General features: G+C 34.9%; 3 protein-coding genes across 7 annotated transcripts in view; all 3 read left to right on the forward strand.

Moving 5' to 3' along the window:
• Positions 1 to 1079: 1079 nt before the first annotated feature.
• Positions 1080 to 6007, forward strand: LOC105131207 (protein WVD2-like 1). 4 transcript variants are annotated; one of them, XM_011034076.1, is made up of 8 exons: positions 1080 to 1197; positions 1716 to 1775; positions 2800 to 3238; positions 4013 to 4101; positions 4256 to 4346; positions 4450 to 4521; positions 4628 to 4738; positions 5254 to 6007. In XM_011034076.1, exons 3-8 carry the CDS (start codon positions 2804 to 2806, stop codon positions 5548 to 5550), a joined length of 1095 nt encoding a protein of 364 aa, XP_011032378.1. In that variant the 5' UTR covers positions 1080 to 1197; positions 1716 to 1775; positions 2800 to 2803; the 3' UTR covers positions 5551 to 6007. The 4 variants fall into 4 exon arrangements, with proteins under 4 accessions (XP_011032378.1, XP_011032376.1, XP_011032377.1 ...); XM_011034074.1 differs by lacking the exon at positions 1716 to 1775 and adding an exon at positions 2157 to 2268 and having other exon boundaries at positions 2798 to 3238; XM_011034075.1 differs by lacking the exon at positions 1716 to 1775.
• A 672-nt stretch (positions 6008 to 6679) lies between these two features.
• LOC105131208 (FAD/NAD(P)-binding oxidoreductase family protein) lies at positions 6680 to 11483 on the forward strand. Of its 2 annotated transcripts, none has more exons than XM_011034078.1 (8): positions 6680 to 7138; positions 7651 to 7920; positions 8152 to 8278; positions 9622 to 9683; positions 9799 to 10023; positions 10354 to 10475; positions 10749 to 10887; positions 11036 to 11483. In XM_011034078.1, the coding sequence occupies exons 1-8, from the start codon at positions 6755 to 6757 to the stop codon at positions 11195 to 11197; spliced, it is 1491 nt and encodes a 496-aa protein (XP_011032380.1). In that variant the 5' UTR covers positions 6680 to 6754; the 3' UTR covers positions 11198 to 11483. The 2 variants fall into 2 exon arrangements, with proteins under 2 accessions (XP_011032380.1, XP_011032381.1); XM_011034079.1 differs by having other exon boundaries at positions 7055 to 7142.
• A 1754-nt stretch (positions 11484 to 13237) lies between these two features.
• Positions 13238 to 19373, forward strand: part of LOC105131212 (40S ribosomal protein S15-like) — a 21063-nt gene continuing 14927 nt past the window's right edge. The window contains exon 1 of the mRNA XM_011034083.1: positions 13238 to 13404. Coding sequence (XP_011032385.1) covers positions 13303 to 13404 — 102 coding nt within the window. The 5' untranslated portion in view covers positions 13238 to 13302. The remainder of the gene's footprint in view (positions 13405 to 19373) is intronic.

A 19373-nucleotide genomic window follows, 5' to 3' on the forward strand; every position in this document is an offset into this window, starting at 1 on the left:
TGCCGTCGTCTAACGCCGTTTACATGACTGCGTTGCAGTCAACCTTGTGGACCAAAAATAAAATGAAAATGAGATTTAAGACATTTTTCAATCGAGGGCATGAATTTTGAAAAATTGAAAATTCCATCCCTTTTCTTTTTACAAATTCCCCAGGAGGCTTGAATATAGTTCTATGTAAACTTGAATTCTTCTCCTTGTTATTTCTTATGATAAAAAAAATATAATATTGCACTTGAAATTTAAAATTTAGATTTATGAATAATTATATTTTCACATTTAGTGTGTAAATTTATAGGTATATACTTAAAATGAATTAGGATGTAGGTATACATATGTTTTATAAATTATTACAAGATATTTATCAAAGACTTGAGAAATCTAGTAATTAATTAATATATAGCGTTTAAACATGGAGTAACTAGTAATTATTTATATTTTTATATTTTATATCTCTTACATCTAATATTACCATGCCAACAGCAAAACTAACTAGTTAAAACTAGAATAATAAATATAAATATTGTAAAGTGTTGAGTAAACTTAGACTATATGGGTTTGAATTAAATTACACAATCTAATATTATACACATATGCATCATGCAATAAAATTAAAGAATCTTTTATAAAAAAGCTTGAAAATTCTGATAATATTATTTGTAATTAAGAAGAGATTAATTTAATTTATGAGGATTTGATTTTAAGTTATATATCATGATATTTAATTTTATTTATGAGAATATATTAATCGAAGTATAACATGCCAATAGTTTGAGAGGGCCTGAATTTGTTTTTCGAAACAACAACATCAAAGTCCACTAATCAATTATGAATGAACATTACCAATATTGTTTAAGGACCTATTTGTAAAAGAAAGAAGACACTGATTCATTTATAGAATTAGTAAAATTAATCACGGATTTATCGAAGGCATGGGTATAGAAGATCACATTATCCACCTCCCTCTCTCCCTTTTCAAATAAAATCACAGAATATTTAACCACGCCGTCAAGTAACGTCGTCAAAACGGAAAAAACTGCTATCTACGTATGAAACCCAACAGCTCAACATTAAAAAAAAAAAAAAGCCTCTCTTTGCTATTAAAAAGCAAAATCACAGAAAACATTTTGGCTTTGTTTTCTTTTTTGAGAGAGCGAGAGAGGTGGGAAGCTCAAGATCTTGCCAGATCGGACCTGAATTGTATGAAATCTTATCACATTCTAGTTGTTTCATCTGGGTTTCTGTCTTCTGTTTCTGTTTTTGTAAACAAAAAACAATGTAGCTTGATCTAAAAGGTTGTTTCTTTGATCTTTTTCATTCACTGCTTCTTTAAGGTTTTTCTCCTCACAAATGGTTTCCTCTTGAATTTCTGCCTTTTGGGTTTTTTTGTTCTGGGTTAAAAAATGTTGTCTTTATCAATTTTAGTCCATTTTTAAAGGGGTTTTGTTGGTTAGTTAGAATAGAGAGATCCTAGCAATATTTAGTCTTACATTTTTCTGGTGGTTTCCAAGTTGTGAGACTATTTGTTTTGGTTTTGATGATATAAAGTTTGAGTCCTTTGCTGGTGTTTCTGTTCTTCTTCTTCTTCTTGCTGTGTTTGTTTTCTCTTTTCTTTCATATATATGATGTGTTCCTTTTGTTTTGCATGCATTTCTTTGTGTATTTTTTTTTTGTAGGAATATGGGGATTTTGGGATCTTAATGGTTTTCTTTTTCTAGTCATTGAACGAAGTTGGTGGTGGCTATGGTGTTGTTTTGAGTTGTATGATTATTTATATGGTAATTGGACCTCCTCTTTGTATCTCTTTTTAAGGAGTCTTCCTAACTCGAGAAATGTTTTTCTTTTTTAAACAAACAAAAATTGATAATCTGTTTCTGGCCCTCTGTATCTGCTTTCTTTCTCTCATCTTCAATTGATTTTTTTTTTGGTTTCAACACATTCCCTTTGCTTTTCTGTTTCTTGAATTTTATAATTATATGGAGTTGGTTCTGTCTGGGGGGGGGGGATACTGTGCTGGTTTGCTGCGATTTGATCCCTTATTTTCTTTGATCACCCACTTAAATTTTGATGAAATTACAGTGTAAAGAGTATTTTATTTACTTTTTAAAGAAAAATAATTTTTTAATTAGTTAGACGATAAGTTAGTTATCCCTAAGCAGATGTAGTGGTTGATGTCAAGGCATGGAATTTGATAAAAATCAAGCTAGTTGGACAACTAACCGATACCTACTAGAGCATACATAAAGAGTGCTGATGTTCATAGCTTTACAAGGAATTTCACTTTTCACATAATTTTTTGGGGTTCTTTGAGTTATAATTTATATTTTTTGGATTCAAGAGTTCTCTGCACATTATATCCTGTTCTAAACTGGTTGTCTTAATCCTCCTGTACTTATTTTTCCATGGTTAGTTATTTGTAGATCTTCTCTTTCCAGCTTTAACTTTCTGTTTCTTTCTTTCTTTTTTTCCTCGGCGTATCTGTTTGACTGTTTAAATATCCATTGCTTTTGCAATGAGATATGCCATCTTTTCTTCAATTCAAACACTGAGATTTGTCTTGCACCATCATCGGATAGACGTGTTTAGGTTTCTTGGTTGAATTTTACACATCTGGCAGTTACTATTTGTTTCAAAAAAATTGTTCAAAGCAATAACAGAATTTGAAACCTTTTGGCACCACATGCAAATAGTTCTTGCTTTACAGGCCGTTTTGGTTTTATTTTAAGGAAGTGATTCTTTTTCATGAATTAAAAATGTCTTCTTTGTGAAGCATCATGATATCAAGATTATTTTTTCGTGCAGTTTGATGGGGCGAGAACTTCAGCGTGCAGACATGGATAAGAAGCCAAATGGTCTTGCAGCGAAGTTTCATGGCGTATCTCATGATGAAGTACATCTTTCTCCAAAACTTTCAAAAGCTGTCATTGAAGCAAAGGAGTATGTGGAGAAAGAAACTGCTGAAAAATCAGAGAAGCAAGATGTGCTTGGTGTCAAAAGCACAAATGTTGATGCTGACCCATATGATGGAAAAGATGAGAAACCTGGAGCTCAGAAATTGAGTGATGATAAAAATTCCAGTTCTCCCTCACCAAAAACTGGTGTTGATGGAAATAAACATGCTCATCGTGCTCATCAAACTGTCCCCCAGCCATTTGCTCTGGCAAATGACAAGCATGTTGGTGGGAACAGTTCCACAAATTCGAACAATACACAGTCCCCTGTTAGTATGAAAAATTCACAGGTAATTGGAACTTTCGACATTGCATTTGGTGGATGCTGTTGTCATACTCGATGACTTGGTTGAAATTGATAATAACTGCTATAATGAACTCATTATCTTTCCATGTCAGATTAAGCCAAGTCTATCTTTATAAGTGGAATTTGGAAACAAACCTGACATGTAGATAAGCTACATTTATGCTTACCTTGTGCTGTAGGGTTAGGGAAAAGGAAAATCTATCATTTTGAAGTAAACTCTAGTGAGTAGTGACTGTGAATTTCTCTAAGCAGAACACAGCTCGTGTTCATCTCTTTTCAAAATTTTGAAAACATCTTTCTTTTGGAATGAAGAGATTATCTTTTAAGATATTTGGAACACATGCTTGGAGAACTAGTGAGACTTTCTGTTTCTGTTTCAATGCACATGCTGTTTTCTACTTGCTTTTCCTGGTGATATTTTGTGGGTGCGATTGCATGCATCGTTACTTAATTTAGTTGGGGATGTCCATTCCTTGGATAATTTTGTCGAGCTTGTTACCTGACAACAGATTTATCAGAAAGATACATATAGCTAATATATCTCAAACCCTCGCTTATAAATATGATTCACTTCCTTTGCATACCTTCAAGTTAACTGGTACGAAAAACCATGAAGCTTAATTCATTTTGGCATTTGGAGAGCACCATTGACCAACTCACCCCACCCGGACACACAAATACACATGAAAAAAAAGCATGTTTGTCATGTATTTGTATTTGACATTTTCACTGATATTAATCATGCTCTTTCCTTCAGCAAAATTCACCTTCTACAGCAAGGAAGCCTTGGCAACCTGATAACAAGAAGCATCTTGATGAAGAAGATAGTTGGTCCATGACCTCATCGTATCCTTTGTCTGATTTAAGGCACTTGATATTTTCAGGGTTTTAAACTGTGTTTTCTGCCAAAAAATTAAAACCGCTTGAAATTTTATAGAATAAATGCAACTATATTTTGGCTATATATTTTTACCGATTGGCTATCCTTAGCTATGTGTAGCACTTCTGCATCTGTACGAACTGTTAAATCTGTAACTGTTGGAACTGCCCCAACTTTTAGGTCTTCTGAACGTGCAGCGAAGCGGAAAGAGGTATCTTCCTAACATAATGGTTATATAAAACTTTGTCTGCTCTTCTTTTTCTTAACTGATGGATTTCTGTTGATTTTGTTATTGTTGTATTGTTGTTATTTAGTATTATTCAAAATTGGAAGAGAAGCACCGAGCATTGGAGAAAGAGCGAAGCCAGGCTGAGGCAAGGACCAAGGTATACTCTTTTCTTTATGCAAGTTTGTGGATAGGTAGTCGATGACTATGATGTTTTTTTTTTTTCCCAATTAACATCCCAGTGAATTTCTCTGCCTTCATTCTAGGAAGAGCAAGAAGCAGCCATCAAGCAGCTTAGAAAGAGCATGCTGTACAAAGCAAATCCAGTGCCCAGTTTCTACTATGAGCCACCTCCACCACAAGTTGAACTCAAGAAGGTATTCTTCCAGATAGTGTTCTTAGTTCTCTGCTGGTTCTTGGATTTAAACATTAAATGAAACTAGCAAAAATCCATGCAGCACTTCATAGATAATTCACGACAAATAGAGGATACCAGATGCACTGGTCTAATTAGTTCATTCAAAATGCAATTTACCTATTTCCATGGAACAGTATTTTATTCAGAGCATTCAGGCAAGAAGTCTGTTCTCTGAACCGAGTCTGAATTTTGTTCAAGACCACAGTTGGTTAAAACCTTTGGACCGTATAAGAAAAGCTAGGGAAGGTGGCATGCAACTAGGATTTTTTTCAGGGGGGAATATTTTGAAGGCGCAGAGCATTCTGCCATGGTGTCTCAAGCTTCATGGTTCGCAACTGCCAGAAATTAAAAATGCTTATGATTTTGTTATTTGCTAGTGTGATGCACAGTGGTGTAAGGCTGCTGATTTAAATCTACTGGCAGCTTTTTTTTAATGCCAAAATAATTCAGTTCTTGTTTTTTGTTTGGTTCCAGTTACCATTGACTCGACCACAATCACCGAAACTAAACCGGAGAAAAAGCTGCAGTGATGCAGTTCGAACATCTCAGGAGGAAGTGGGCAAACATTGTGCTCGCCATCGCCACAGCATTGGTAGCCACAAGCATTCAACTGGTGCCAACACTGCCAAAGCTAAGGTTCAGATAAGTCCACAGACTGCTAATGGCATCCGCAAAGTCAAAGACCGATCTAAACAGGATCATGTTGCAATGAAAGCAGATCCTGAGAAGATTGCTGGGCCAACAAATGCAGACATATCTGTTCAGTCATGAACTGCTGGTTTTTACTAACTCTTAAGTGGGAAAACATCTTGAATTTGCTTTAATCATCATATTGGATGTTTGGAGAGGAGATAGCCTACTTTTCAGCTGAGATGACCTTTTCTTTTTCTTCTTCTCTTAACCTTTTTCCCCCTTTCCAAACCGTTTGTGTCTGTGAATTGTATATGTTATGTAAGTTATCAGTACATATCATGTTATCAAAAGAGTTACTGATTCTAATATGGACCGAATCTGTTGTTTTCGTCTGATGTATTTTCACCCAAGAGGGTTTCCTGCGTATGTTATTTGGAAACTCAAGGCACTAGTTTTGGTCAGGTTAGTTGGTTGTTTTCTTCATTTTGAAACATGTAACTTGTAGAACCCTCTACTTTCGTAACTGCTATATTATATTGTACACGGGGCGAGGTTTTTGATGTTTGAATGAAGTTTCTACTCGTAGGCTGTTCTATCTGTAATCTTATCTTCTGTCATTGCCGTGCTTTGAAAATTCGATTTCTGACGGATATCAACCCTTGTAAACTTCGGAAGTGTAGTCTAGACGTAGAACTGATACAATGTTGGAATCTGCTGCAAGTAATATTCACATCCCCAGAGTTGACTATGGTTGCATGACCATTCAATATTCTGACTAGTGTCGATACACACCTCCAATAAGGTAGACGAGCGGCAGTCATGTCTAAAGGGAGGGACAAAAGGTGGGTTTGGGTGATTTCGTAACAGGACTTGCTGAGGATTTGGTTGCCGCCATCTGCATATACGTTGAGCAGTCTCTAGCCACAGGGTCTCGTTAATTAGTGCATGCTTTTACAGCCATGTGGTATGTAACTATGTATCCTTGAACTTCCAAGAGCATCTCTCCAATTCGGTAAAAAAAAGCAGGCCAACCTCGCCTAAGGGGTAAGAAATTCATCCGAATAATTAACTTCAAACCTCTAATCATTTTAAAAGGATGATTTAATCTCCACAAAATATTAAAATTTAACATGGTAGCTTTCTGAAAATTATTAAGGGGTAAACACATGGACATGCAAGGCAACTATCCAAGGCAGTTTTTCCTCGAGTTTAAAATTTTAGGACAAGAGACGGCTGATAGTACTCCTCACGTTAAAATATGGAAGGAAATGCTTATGTACTTGATGCCTCTTGTTAAGCTTTTGAGGCCTCTCCATATCTCTCTCCTCTCCCTCCAAAAACTATGGCCACTCTGGTTCACTCAATCCCCTCCATTTCCTTTCTCTCTTCTCTTACTCTCCAACCTCTCAAAATCAAAACCCATAAAAAATCACTCTCAACTTCACGCTCCGAACCCATAAAAACTCTCACTTGCACCATTTCTAAACCAAACAACAAAAACCCCACCATGGATGGTCGCAAACCCACATCCAAGAAAACCAGGAAATCATCATATGGTACCTCTAGAAGGTCAGTTCTCAAGAAAACATTCATTCAAGAACAGGTTACTTTCACTGCTCAATTATCAAGCGATCCTCATGTAGGGATTATTGGTGGTGGAATGGCTGGTCTGCTTTGTGCTTTGAGTTTGGAGAAAAGAGGGGTCAAGTCCACTGTTTTTGACACGGTTGGTCAGTTATTTCCTTTTAGCACTGTTTTCTCAATTTGGGTTTCTTTTTTTATTACTTTGTGGATATTTTGTGTTGTGAATGCTTACAAGAAAGGCTGTATACTTGCATTTTAGAATTTAATTTTTTTTTTCTGTGAAGGAGATTCATACATTTGTATAAAGTTAAGGCAGTGACATTCCTTTACTTAATTGTATGCTAAATGAATCGAAACAAAGAAAAAAAAAGCTTCAATGTTTTTTATGTTTGTTTATATCTTCTAGAATGAATAATTGTTCAAATAATCAAATGATTAATAGTAATTATTAAGTTCTGATAGTCGTAGCTGCATGGTTTAATATTAGATTAATTTTATTGCATATGTGTTTATGCTTTTGCTTTGCAGAATGAAAACAATATCATTCTTATTTTACACATATTTCAGTTCAGTAGACATTTGGACTCTATTTCCTGCAGATAAAAAAAAAAAGTTGATAAAATGTTGGGTTTTTCACAAGCTATGCTATTTCAGGGGATTCATGGTTTGGGAGGGAGGATGGGAACTAGAGTAATTGATCCACAACCATTGATATTTGATCATGCGGCGCAGTTCTTTACTGTGAGTGATCCTCGATTTTCTGAGTTGGTTGATGACTGGTTGGAGAAAGGTCTAGTTCGACAGTGGCAAGGTATAATTGGAGAGCTTGAAGTGGGAGGTCAATTTGTTCCATTTTCTTCTTCAACCCCAAGATATATCAGCGTTAACGGAATGCGCTCTCTTGCTGACTCAATACTATCTCAGGTGATCGATCATTTTGTTGCTTTCTTGCCAATTTGTTAGCTACTCGTCATTTTGTTGATTTCTCATCAGCTTTCAACTACCCTTATCATGAGAAATGAAAAGGTGAAATTTTATTGAACAAATAAAGCAGCAGCCATTAACATAGTTTCTTTGGTACTTATAGTACCGCTCTTTCTCTATCTATGATATCCTTGAGGTCATTGCTAAGCAGATTCTTGATTCTTGCTGCAGACTTGCATGGTTAATGTGGTGAGACCTTGCTGGATAAGTAAACTCGAACCATTTAATGGGATGTGGCACTTGAGCGAGAATGGAAAACCTTGTGGGCAGTTTGATATCATTGTTATAGCACATAATGGTGAATCAACATCTCTCTCATTTGCTTTTGTACTCCTTCATTTATCTATTCTGGCCATATCTCAGCATTTTATTATTCTTACCATAAAAAAAAAGCTTTTGCATTTCATTAAATTTCTGACACGTTATCACAAGGGTGACAGCCCAATAAGTAGAAGGGGTACCTTTAGAACAAGAGAAAATAAATACATTTTGAACACTTATGAGTGCTGTACTATGTTTTCTTTATGCTGAAGTAGATGTGTTATTCTACTTTGGCCAACACATGAATTCAATGATTTTTCTAATGCATTTCTGTTGCTTGAGTGTCTTGAAATGAAGATTATTGATATCTTTTCTATTTAGAGATAGGACATTAGGACTAGCCTGAATGTCTCTTTGTCTGGAAAGTGTAGCTTTAACAAACGGAGGTAATTGCATTTTGTTCAGCCCTGGGTTGCTTCAAAGTTAGTGAAGGTGTGATAAAACTAATTTTGGTCGGGTTTTTATGGCCCCATGTGGTTCGTGATCGTGAAGTGCTACTTTGGGTATGCACTGGCTGACAACCTGGCAATACTTTCTACCTTGGTCCAAGTCCCAGATTGGCTTTGTAATAGTTGTAAACATGGCGTAGACAGATTAATTTTTCAGGGAAGAAAGTGAGAAAAGTTCTCTATGAGTTTGTGAGTGAAATGGTATTTGGAGTTTAAATCAGTTTAGACTGGGCCCATTGTTTTTGCTGTAAACTGTGACATATTTACCACTGATTGGTTGTATAGTTACACAACAATGCATACTGACCAACTGGATTTTGATATTCTTCTAATGTGGCTAGTATTTTAAAGAGCCAAGCAAGCATCTAATGTTTTCACTTGTATTTCTTCTGGAGAGTTGAAGAAAAAACTGGATAAAATCACAAGCGAATAGGTGACATGTGGTTTCATCATTCAAATTCATCTAGTGAAGAATATAGGATGGAATAATAGGAACTGAACTGAAACCTTATGGGTTAGAACAGGTGAATCGGGCTTACTGATGAATGTGTTTCACAGTTTGCAATCCCATATACTGATAACAGTGTGCTTGCATCACTTGTTCTGCTATCAATATAAAATCTATTAGTTTGAGTGTAGTTTCCTTTCTGTTCTGTGTAAACATAAGCACACATTGAAGATTTGAAAGCATGCTGTTCTCTACTTTTTCATTGGTAATACTTGGTTAGTGGATCTTAATGAATCTATAAATCTTATTTCCTGGTGGTTCATGGACTGTCAATCACTATTTACCATCTTTAATTGCTTGCTATCGTTCTGTGCAATACACCCATGGCTTTCGGGAGCAGTAACTTTTTTATTGAATTGACAGGAAAATGTGCAAATCGATTGCTTGCATCATCAGGCTTGCCTCTCATTGCAAGACAAATGAAGGTATATTCTAAACTGTCTTGTTTATTCACTGTAAGGTAGCCTATGCTTCATCTTTACTAACTTCTATATTGCCTGTAAGTTTTGAAATATTGATTTGACCTTTCTGTTTTTGTAGACGCTAGGATTGAGCTCCATATGGGCCCTGCTGGCAGCATTTGACGATCCCCTTCCTATTCCAACCGGTGCAACTCCCTTTGAGGGAGCCTTTGTGAAAGGAGTTGATTCTCTCTCATGGATGGGGAACAACTCCGCAAAGCTTTTGGGTTCTAAAACCAATAGTCCTCACTGTTGGACCTTTTTTAGCACTGCAGCTTACGGAAAGAGGAACAAGGTTCCACAGGTTAGGCTCTTCTACTTCTTTTCTTCCATCATGAAAAACGGATAAAACGTGATGAAGAGAATTCAAGTATTCAACCTGACCTAAGCCTTTGTGTAATGGTTGAATTATGCAAGCCTAAATTTTGGAAATCTAGCCTTCAGCTTTGGGTAGAGACATTCAATAAAGTGGAAAATCAAAGACTGGAAACATTAACATATATGAGTAGTCTCTCTAATTGTCCAAATGAAATTTGAATTAAGCCATGTGTATTTCTTATTGGAGTATTAAGGTTTGAATATGATGAGTAAACTTTTTCCTGATAGTGGTAATTGCCACAAATGTGATATTTAGGAAAATATCCCAACTGCAACAGCAGAAAAGGTGAAGACGGGCATGCTTGAGGGTGTTGAAGCTGCACTTGGACTACCAAAAGACTCACTTCAACAGCCCATTTATTCTCGTGTCCAGCTATGGTAATATGACTTTCTTATGGATACCATGCTTAGTAGAGTTGCGGGGTTTCATTTGCATAACTTCATTGAGACACCATTGTAAAGCTTGTGATATTTGCCAACCGTTTGAAGCATTTTGAGGACCTTACAGCTTTTCTGGAGAAATGAACTTATGCCACTGACATTTGGGAATAATTTGACCACTTCTCTCCGTGTGCGGGAGTTCTCGTCAAATTCAGAATATCATGGAAATGTTGGTCCTTAAATTTATCCTCTATCTTCTTTGTGGTGCAGGGGTGCAGCCCTTCCAACGAACACTCCAGGAATCCCATGCATATTCGACCCTCATGGAAGGGCTGGTATATGTGGTGACTGGCTGCTGGGTTCAAATTTGGAGTCTGCAGCCTTGAGTGGGATGGCTCTTGCCAATCACGTAAGCAACAACACCAGCATGATTATCCCATTTGATTATCGTTTGCCAATGCACTTAAAAATGAGTTTTGAACTCGAAGTTCATAGCCTTAGTTGCCCTAAGATAATTGTTATTAAAAAGTAAATGCAAGATTGGGCTTGTGATGCAGATTGCAGATTACATACGAAGTGGTGGAGCTCGGCCGGAGGAATTCGCCCTTGGTTTAAACAAAGAATTCCAAACTCTTGAAGGCCATGATATCGGACAGTTTTCGGGGCTGGAGTCTTCAACAGGAGCAAGCCCTATTCAGGCATACCAACTAAGCACTTGAATCCAACGATGACGAGGCCATTTAATGAATTTTTAGTAGTCGCAGATCAAGATGTCATCTACTGTTTGTTCTAATTTGATCATCTGCAACCGCAAGGATAGCCCAGACTGCAGCTGTCCAAGTAATCAATCAGGTGGCTCATAAAGGCTTTGCTTTAATTCCCTCAGCAAAAACACGCAGAAGTTGTACTTGGCATGAAGGAGAGCCACTGCGGAAGACCAGACCCATCTTTTCTAGGAGATATGTTTACCACGCATTTTCTTAATAAAAATAACATTTGCCCTCATGCAGACATGTTCGTTTATAAAGAACAAAAATGAATTCCTTTCATTAAAAATATATTAAAATTACATTTCTTTTAATAAAAAACAAAACCATTATTATTGAATGACATTCCTTTGCGTATCAGCAATCACTGATCGCTGCAGCACGCTGACAAACAGAGCGCACGTTAGACAAAACGCCATTGAAGAACACCATCAGAAAATGACATTTTTTCGCTATATATATATATATGTATGTATATAAAGACACTAAAATTACAATGATTAAAAATACCATATATTTAATTTAATGAAGCTTAAAAATAGCCTGAAAAATAACATTTCTGTTACCGCTAACGAACTAGCATCACTCTCCTCCGTCATCCATCAAACTTACAATCACTACCCTCTCTACAAACCCTAAATGGATATCTTCACCTCTTCGCCTTCTTGGTCACTCCTTTCTTCACCGTCAGCGATTTCACACTCTTTGGCTTCACTGCTACAGCCTTCTTCCCTGGCGATGCAACCCTCTTCATACTGATTATCCGAAGAAGGACGTGAATTAATCTCTACAAAATTATGTAGTTTCAGTAGTAGGTAACAATATGAACAAATCTGTGTGCCCAAAAGCTGGGCAGTACTGAAGCATCTTTAACGTATTATATTGGCAACCATTGTAGATTTCTTGTTCCAGACACATTGTATGTACCTCTGTCAAGAAACGAAAGAGTTGCTCTTTTCTGCTGTTGAAGTATAATTGAACTGCAAGCAACCGAACAAGAAATGTCGCAATCATGCAGGGAATGAGAGAAAAAGCATTGGTGTTTAATCATTTGATAAATTCTGTACAGGACAAGGGGAGCATGGTCACCAGCCTTTTTCCGATGCTGTCAATGCTGTTTAGATCAATGCAGTGTCGCATAAATGAGATATGGCGTTGGTGCAGAAAACCTTGTTGAAGGCTCAGAGCAATGAAGTGTAATGTCTAAATTCAAAACTTTCTAATTTTTAGAATAAAGATAAATACTAACAACTTGATTTTAGAATAGAAGGAAACAACACTACATCTGAAGAAAAACAAAAGAACTTTTCTTTCTATATTTTCATGCTAGGGAATTTTGAGTTCCGAACATACACACAGTTCAGCTCTCTGTTTGCTAAACAGTCTCATAACAGTTAAAAATCTTTGATCAAAAGTTTAAAATGGTTTCTAGCCCTCTTTAATTCTTGAAAAGAAAAGAGAAATCATATTTTGGTGTATACTCCGGACACTCTTTTCTTCGTTTTAGTTATATTTCTACAATATTTCTCATATATCGTATAATTCAAAATAATAGCTCCTAAAGTCAAAATAAGAACACAATATTAAGAATTGAAACCAAAATAAAAGAATATTTGTTTTTGAGAATTTTATAGTTTAAACTAATTTTAATATATCTTGAACTGAATTAAGTAACAGGCGTCGATACAGGCGGGTGACACCTAAAACAAGGCGGGGCTGAAATATTTCATCGCCCCAAGTCCAGCCCACCAATTGTTTACTGGTGGTGACGTAATCAGGTTGAGAGCCAACCAAACTGAGCGAAACGCCTAGTCGCAACGGGACTAGATATCCCACATTGTCTGGTTAGAGAACACATGAAGTGTTTATATTGGGGAAGCTAAGATGTGAAGGTTCTCCCTGGGGGGCCATCCGATAAAATTCGAACGATACAGAGAAGATTAGCATGGCCCCTGCGCAAGTATGACACGCACAAATCGAGAAATGGTCGAAATTTTTTTTTCTTATCTCTGCTGCTTTGCTCTCTTGCTGGCTTCCTTTCTCCTGTTCTTTTTCAAATGTCAGGTGGGTGTGGAGACGGAAGTAACAGTGGCGAGAGGGTAGCCAAAGAAGAGAGCTTTCAAGAAGTTCAGTTCAGAGGCGCTGATTTAGATGCTCTCCTTGAAGAAGTTCAGTTCTCATGTTTTTATTTTTTGTTGATATTAATTTGTTTAGGGTTTTGGGTTTATTGCAATGATAGGTCTCAGAGAGGTTTGAAGAGGAAGCCAATGGCATTGATCAAGAAATTGCGTAAAGTTGTAAGATAATTTCTGTTCTTCTATATCTCTCTGTATTTGTTTATGACCTCATAAGATAGCAAATCACACTGCAATTTGGTATTGAGTAGTGAATTGTCATTGTGGGATATATTTTCTTTTCTTTATCTCTTCACCTTTTGTCTCTTGTTTGCGTTTATCAAGTTTGATCTGCAATTGCAATCATGGTGCTCGATATTTGGATTTGCTGCTGCTGGTCATTTTTTTATTTTCTTTTGTATGTTTACGCTTTAGTATCATGTGGCTTGAAAATCGTGGCTAGTACAGGACATGGTGTCAAGGCTGCAGTTGTGACAAAAAATGAAATAAAAATAAATAAATCAGCTGGTAACGTTCTGGACCATCAATCATTGGTTAATTTGCTGGAATCAGTCAGATAGAATTTTGAGGAAATTATGCTTTGCTTTCATGATGGTTTCTCTCAGCTAGAAATGTTCGATGACATGAGAAAACAATTTCATCCTAAAGAATGATGCATTGCCGGATAATTAAAAGCTTTTAAGAACTTCGAAAACTTAAAGAAGAAGCTCTTGGGTTTATAACAGAAAGGTTGGTTTATTCTATAGAAGTTAGAAACGATATGAATAGCTACTAATTGAATAGAGTTCTGATGACTGCCTCTGTGGTGCAACTTCTGCAAAAGTTATTTTGGGTGCAAGTTTCAGTGTGCATGTTTCCATGCCCTTTCATGCTTGCAAGCATGTATGTGCAGGGCACTGAATTTTCAATTTACGTTGGTAAAGCTGTACAAAATAAGTGATTGATAAAGATTGCTGCATTCGGGACTTGTTTGTGATAAATGCATCAAACTGTGACCATTTAGAAAAGAGAGATTCTAAAGCTGGCCCCTAAATCAAGTTGCCTTACAAGAAAATTTTAAATTTCTGGTTAAACCCTCATGATATGGTATATTTCGAGTATAGTCTGTGGTCTACTCTGTTTTTCGGTGGCTTGGAACCGAAAAGGGAGGCCCCAGATGGTGAGAAGCCAGAGAGCCCTTCAGCACTCATCTTAGAAATATGATCATTGTGCCCGAGATGATTTGCCATTATCTTGCTGGGTTCTCAGTTTCTTACAAGCCCGTTATGCATGGAAGACCTGGACACACGCTTCCAGATTCATTCCTCTCAAGTGAAATGGGACATTTAATTTGGGTGGCTGTGGGTTTTTCTGCACCATTTTTCTTTCTCTATTTAGTTTTTCGATGAATTGTTGTCGTGAACCTGTGATGATTACATTAGGCATATCCAGAAAAGATATGCGATTGCATTTGAGATCTTATTATCATTTCAAGCTGTTGCAAATACAATTCTGTTTGTAGAATATGTGGATTTTAATTTCACTTTGTTCGCTGCTCTTACTACTTCTTGTTTTTTGTTTGATTTCTTTTTTATAGTGTATTTGATAAGAGCCCAAAAATGAACTTGTCTCGATCTCAAAACCTATTTACATGAAGTTTATGATATTATATTTGGATCATTCAAGAAAATCATTAAGAAAAAAAGGTATGGATATATGAAGTTCAAGAACAAGAAACTTAATACATTAACAGTTTTCGATCTTAAGGATCAAGAGGGTTGGCCAATAAACATTTTTTGACTTTATGGAGTTGGTTTTGGGTTGTTTTTTATTTTTTTTATTTTTTATAATTTTATTTTATAATTTTAGTTTGATTGAAAATTAGGTTAATTGAGAATTGAATTTTATAATTTGTTTTGATTTTTTTTATATAGAGTTACTATAGTCTCATGAGTTGTTGGAGATTTAAAAGGTTAACAGGGATTGATTTAATATATTATTGTTTTAATATTTTTTTTAAAAAATATCATTTTAAATTTGTTTAAATCAAACTTTTGTCATAAAAAATTATTGAATCAATTTTTATATGATTTAAATTTTTTTTACTAAAAAATATTAAATAATCTTGAATTTTTTTATTTTAAATTTTTTTATCTAAACCTAGATAATTTTAAGACATCAATAGAAATAGAAACAATGAAAATAAAAGAAATATATTTCAATATACCTTTTATTTTGAAAGCATAAAAAGTTTACTTCAAAACTATTATAAAGATGCATTTATTTTATATTTTCATCAATGTTTTTTTAACTAAATAATGAAACAATAAATAAAAACTATTTATGATATTTGCATAACTAGAAAATATAATTGAAATTATGAAACTGTTTTTCATAAACAATCTTCAACTTTGAAGTTAATAAATTTTTTTATTTTTTATTTTGATGTTTTTTTTAAAATAAATTATGTATAGAGATATTAACATAATATTGAGAATTGAGACCAAAATAAAAGGATATTTGTTATGAACATCGAAACAAATTATTGTTTAAACTGATTTTAATATGTTTTAAACTTAATTAAGTAAATTTTATTTTTTTATTAAACCAGTAGTTACTGCGCCATTTGGCAAAAGGCGTCGACACTGGTGGGTGACACGACATCTAAAACCATTTCATCGCCTCAAGACAAGGCTCATTAACTGCTTCCTGCCGGTGACGTAATCAAGTTGAGAGCCAACCCAACTGAGCGAAACGTGTAGTCGCAACGGGACTAGATATCCCACATCGTCTGGTTAGAGAACACATAAAAACTTTAAGTAGGCGAAGAACAAGCGACAGGTTGTCCCTTCGGGGACATCCGATAAAATTGGAACGATACAGAGAAGATTAGCATGGCCCCTGCGCAAGGATGACACGCACAAATCGAGAAATGGTCCAAATTTTTTTTCTAATCTCCGCTCCTTTGCTCTCGCTTGCTTCCTTCAATGGCTTCCTTTCTCATATATATATTTTTTATCAGGTGGGTGTGGAGACGAAAGTACCAGTGGCGAGAGGGTAGCCAAAGAAGATAGCTTTTAAGAAGTTCAGTTATAGAGGCGTTGATTTGGATGCTCTCCCTGACATGTCCACCGATGTACTTGTCAAGCTCTTTACCTCCAGAGCTCGCTGCAGGTAATAAGATTTTGGGATTAGAAAGTGGAGAAATTTTAGATGGGTTGTTAGTTCTCATTCTTTTGTTCTCATTATTTTTAATTTGTTCAGGGTTTTGGGTTTATTGCAACGACAGGTTTCAAAGAGGTGTGAAGAGGAAGCCAATGGCATCGATCAAGAAATTGCGTAAAGCTGTAAGATAATTTCTTTTCTTCTACATCTCTCTGTATTTGCTTATGACTTCATAAGACAGCAATTCACACTGTGCAATTTGGTATTGAGTAGTGTTATCATGTGTTCATTTCACATTATGGGATGTGTTTTCTTTTCTTTATCTCTTCAGTCTTTGTCGCTTGTTTGTGTTCATCAAGATCGATCTGCAATTGCAATCGTGGTGTTCGAGATTGGGACTTGTGACTTATTGGTGATGTGATAAATTTGCTGCTGCTGGTTAATTTTTTTTCTTCATGTATATGTTTACGCTTTCGTATCACGTGGCTTGAAAATTGTGGCTAGTACATGCCATAGAATAGACCGTGTGAAGTATGGTGGTAAGGCTGCAGTTGTGACAAAAAATAAACCAAAATAAATGATGTTCGTGGACCATCAATCGTTTGTTAATTTGCTAGAATCAGTTAGATAGGATTTAGAGGAAATCATGCTTTGCTTTCTTGCTGGCTTCTCTCAGCTATAAATGTTTGATGACATGAGAAAACAAGCATTTATCTTGGTTTTCTGCTTGAGAAAATTCATTGTGTTTTTGGCCGTTTGCTCGAGTATGTGAGTCAGCATCATGATAGTCATCCAATCATATATATTCCCTGTATGGGTACGAGAGAAACAGGTTAATATTTTTTCCTTCTAATTTTCATTTTCATCCTAAAGAATGCATTGCCGGATAATTAAAAGCTTTTGAGAACTTTGAAAACTTAACAAAGTTATCGAAAAAGAAGCTCTTGGTTTCATAACAGAAGGGCTGGTTTATTCGATAGAAGCTAGAAACGATATGTATAGCTACTAATTGAATAGAGTTCTGATGACTGCCTCTGTGTTATAACTTCTGCAAAAGTTATGTCATGTGCAAGTTTCAGTGTGCATGTAGTGTGTGCATGTTTCCATGCCCTTTCATGCTTGCAAGCATGTATGTGCAGGGCACTGAATTTTCAATTTACGTTGGTAAAGCTGTACAAAATAAGTGATTGATAAAGATTGCTGCATTCGGGACTTGTTTGTGATAAATGCATCAAACTGTGACCATTTAGAAAGAGAGATTCTAAAGCTGGCCCCTAAATCAAGTTGCCTTACAAGAAAATTTTAAATTTCTGGTTAAACCCTCATGATATGGTATATTTCGAGTATAGTCTGTGGTCTACTCTGTTTTTCGGTGGCTTGGAACCGAAAAGGGAGGCCCCAGATGGTGAGAAGCCAGAGAGCCCTTCAGCACTCATCTTAGAAATATGATCATTGTGCCCGAGATGATTTGCCATTATCTTGCTGGGTTCTCAGTTTCTTACAAGCCCGTTATGCATGGAAGACCTGGACACACGCTTCCAGATTCATTCCTCTCAAGTGAAATGGGACATTTAATTTGGGTGGCTGTGGGTTTTTCTGCACCATTTTTCTTTCTCTATTTAGTTTTTCGATGAATTGTTGTCGTGAACCTGTGATGATTACATTAGGCATATCCAGAAAAGATATGCGATTGCATTTGAGATCTTATTATCATTTCAAGCTGTTGCAAATACAATTCTGTTTGTAGAATATGCGGATTTTAATTTCACTTTGTTCGCTGCTCTTACTACTTCTTGTTTTTTGTTTGATTTCCTTTTTATAGTGTATTTAATAAGAGCTCAAAAGTTAACTTGTCATAAACTCTTGTTTTATCTTATTTGCATAGAGTTTATTATATTATATTTGGATAATTATGTTTTCGAATGATTTAACAAATACATATAAATGTGTGTGCGAGGTTTAGATATGCTTCAGCAGAATAAAATCATTCATGGAAATCATCAAAGATGTAAGATATGGATACATGAAGTTCAAGAACAAGAAATTTGATGAAGTAACAGTTTTGATCTCAAGGATCAAGATCTCGTAATAAGGGTTTGTCCAAAAAAAAAAAAAAAACTTTTCAAATTTTGTAGTTGGCTTGAATTGTTGTTTTGGTTCATTTTAATTATTTTTTTAATTTTAATTTTTAATATTAGATTGAGTGAAAATTAAGTTTTATAGTTTATTTTAATTTATTTTAAATGTATTTATCATGGGCTAACTAGGATAGATATAATATGTTGTTATTTTTATATATATTTTTTTAAATATTGTTTTTATTTTTTTAGTTAAATTATGTTATTACTGGTTGTTTATATTATTTTTAGATGTAATAAACTGATTGGGTTAACTTTCATGTAGTTTAAAAAACTAGAAAAATATTAAATAAGCTTAAATAGTTTTTTTTATATACTTTAGATATTAAATAAGCTTAAATAGTTTTTTTTTATATACTTTAGTTGTTATTTATCATACCCGTTGTGAATTGCTGGACAACAATAATAATGGAAATAAGAGATCTATATTTATGTAATTTTTAATATAAAAATTTATTTGAAATTTATTTGAAAAATATATTTATTTTTAATTTTTTAACTAAACATATTAATGTTTTTTTTACTGTAAAAAAATAAACAAACACTATTTACGATATTTGCATAGTTAGGAAATATAATTAAAATCAGATAAATGTTTTTCATAAACAAACTTCAACTCCAAAGCTAATGAAATTTTATTATTTTTTATTCTAATGTGTTTATTTTTAAAATAAAATATTGTTTATTTGTTGGAAAATAGTTTTTTTTTTT

The sequence above is a fragment of the Populus euphratica genome, unplaced genomic scaffold, assembly GCF_000495115.2.
Source record: "Populus euphratica unplaced genomic scaffold, PopEup_1.0 scaffold103.1, whole genome shotgun sequence".
Lineage (NCBI taxonomy): Eukaryota > Viridiplantae > Streptophyta > Magnoliopsida > Malpighiales > Salicaceae > Populus > Populus euphratica.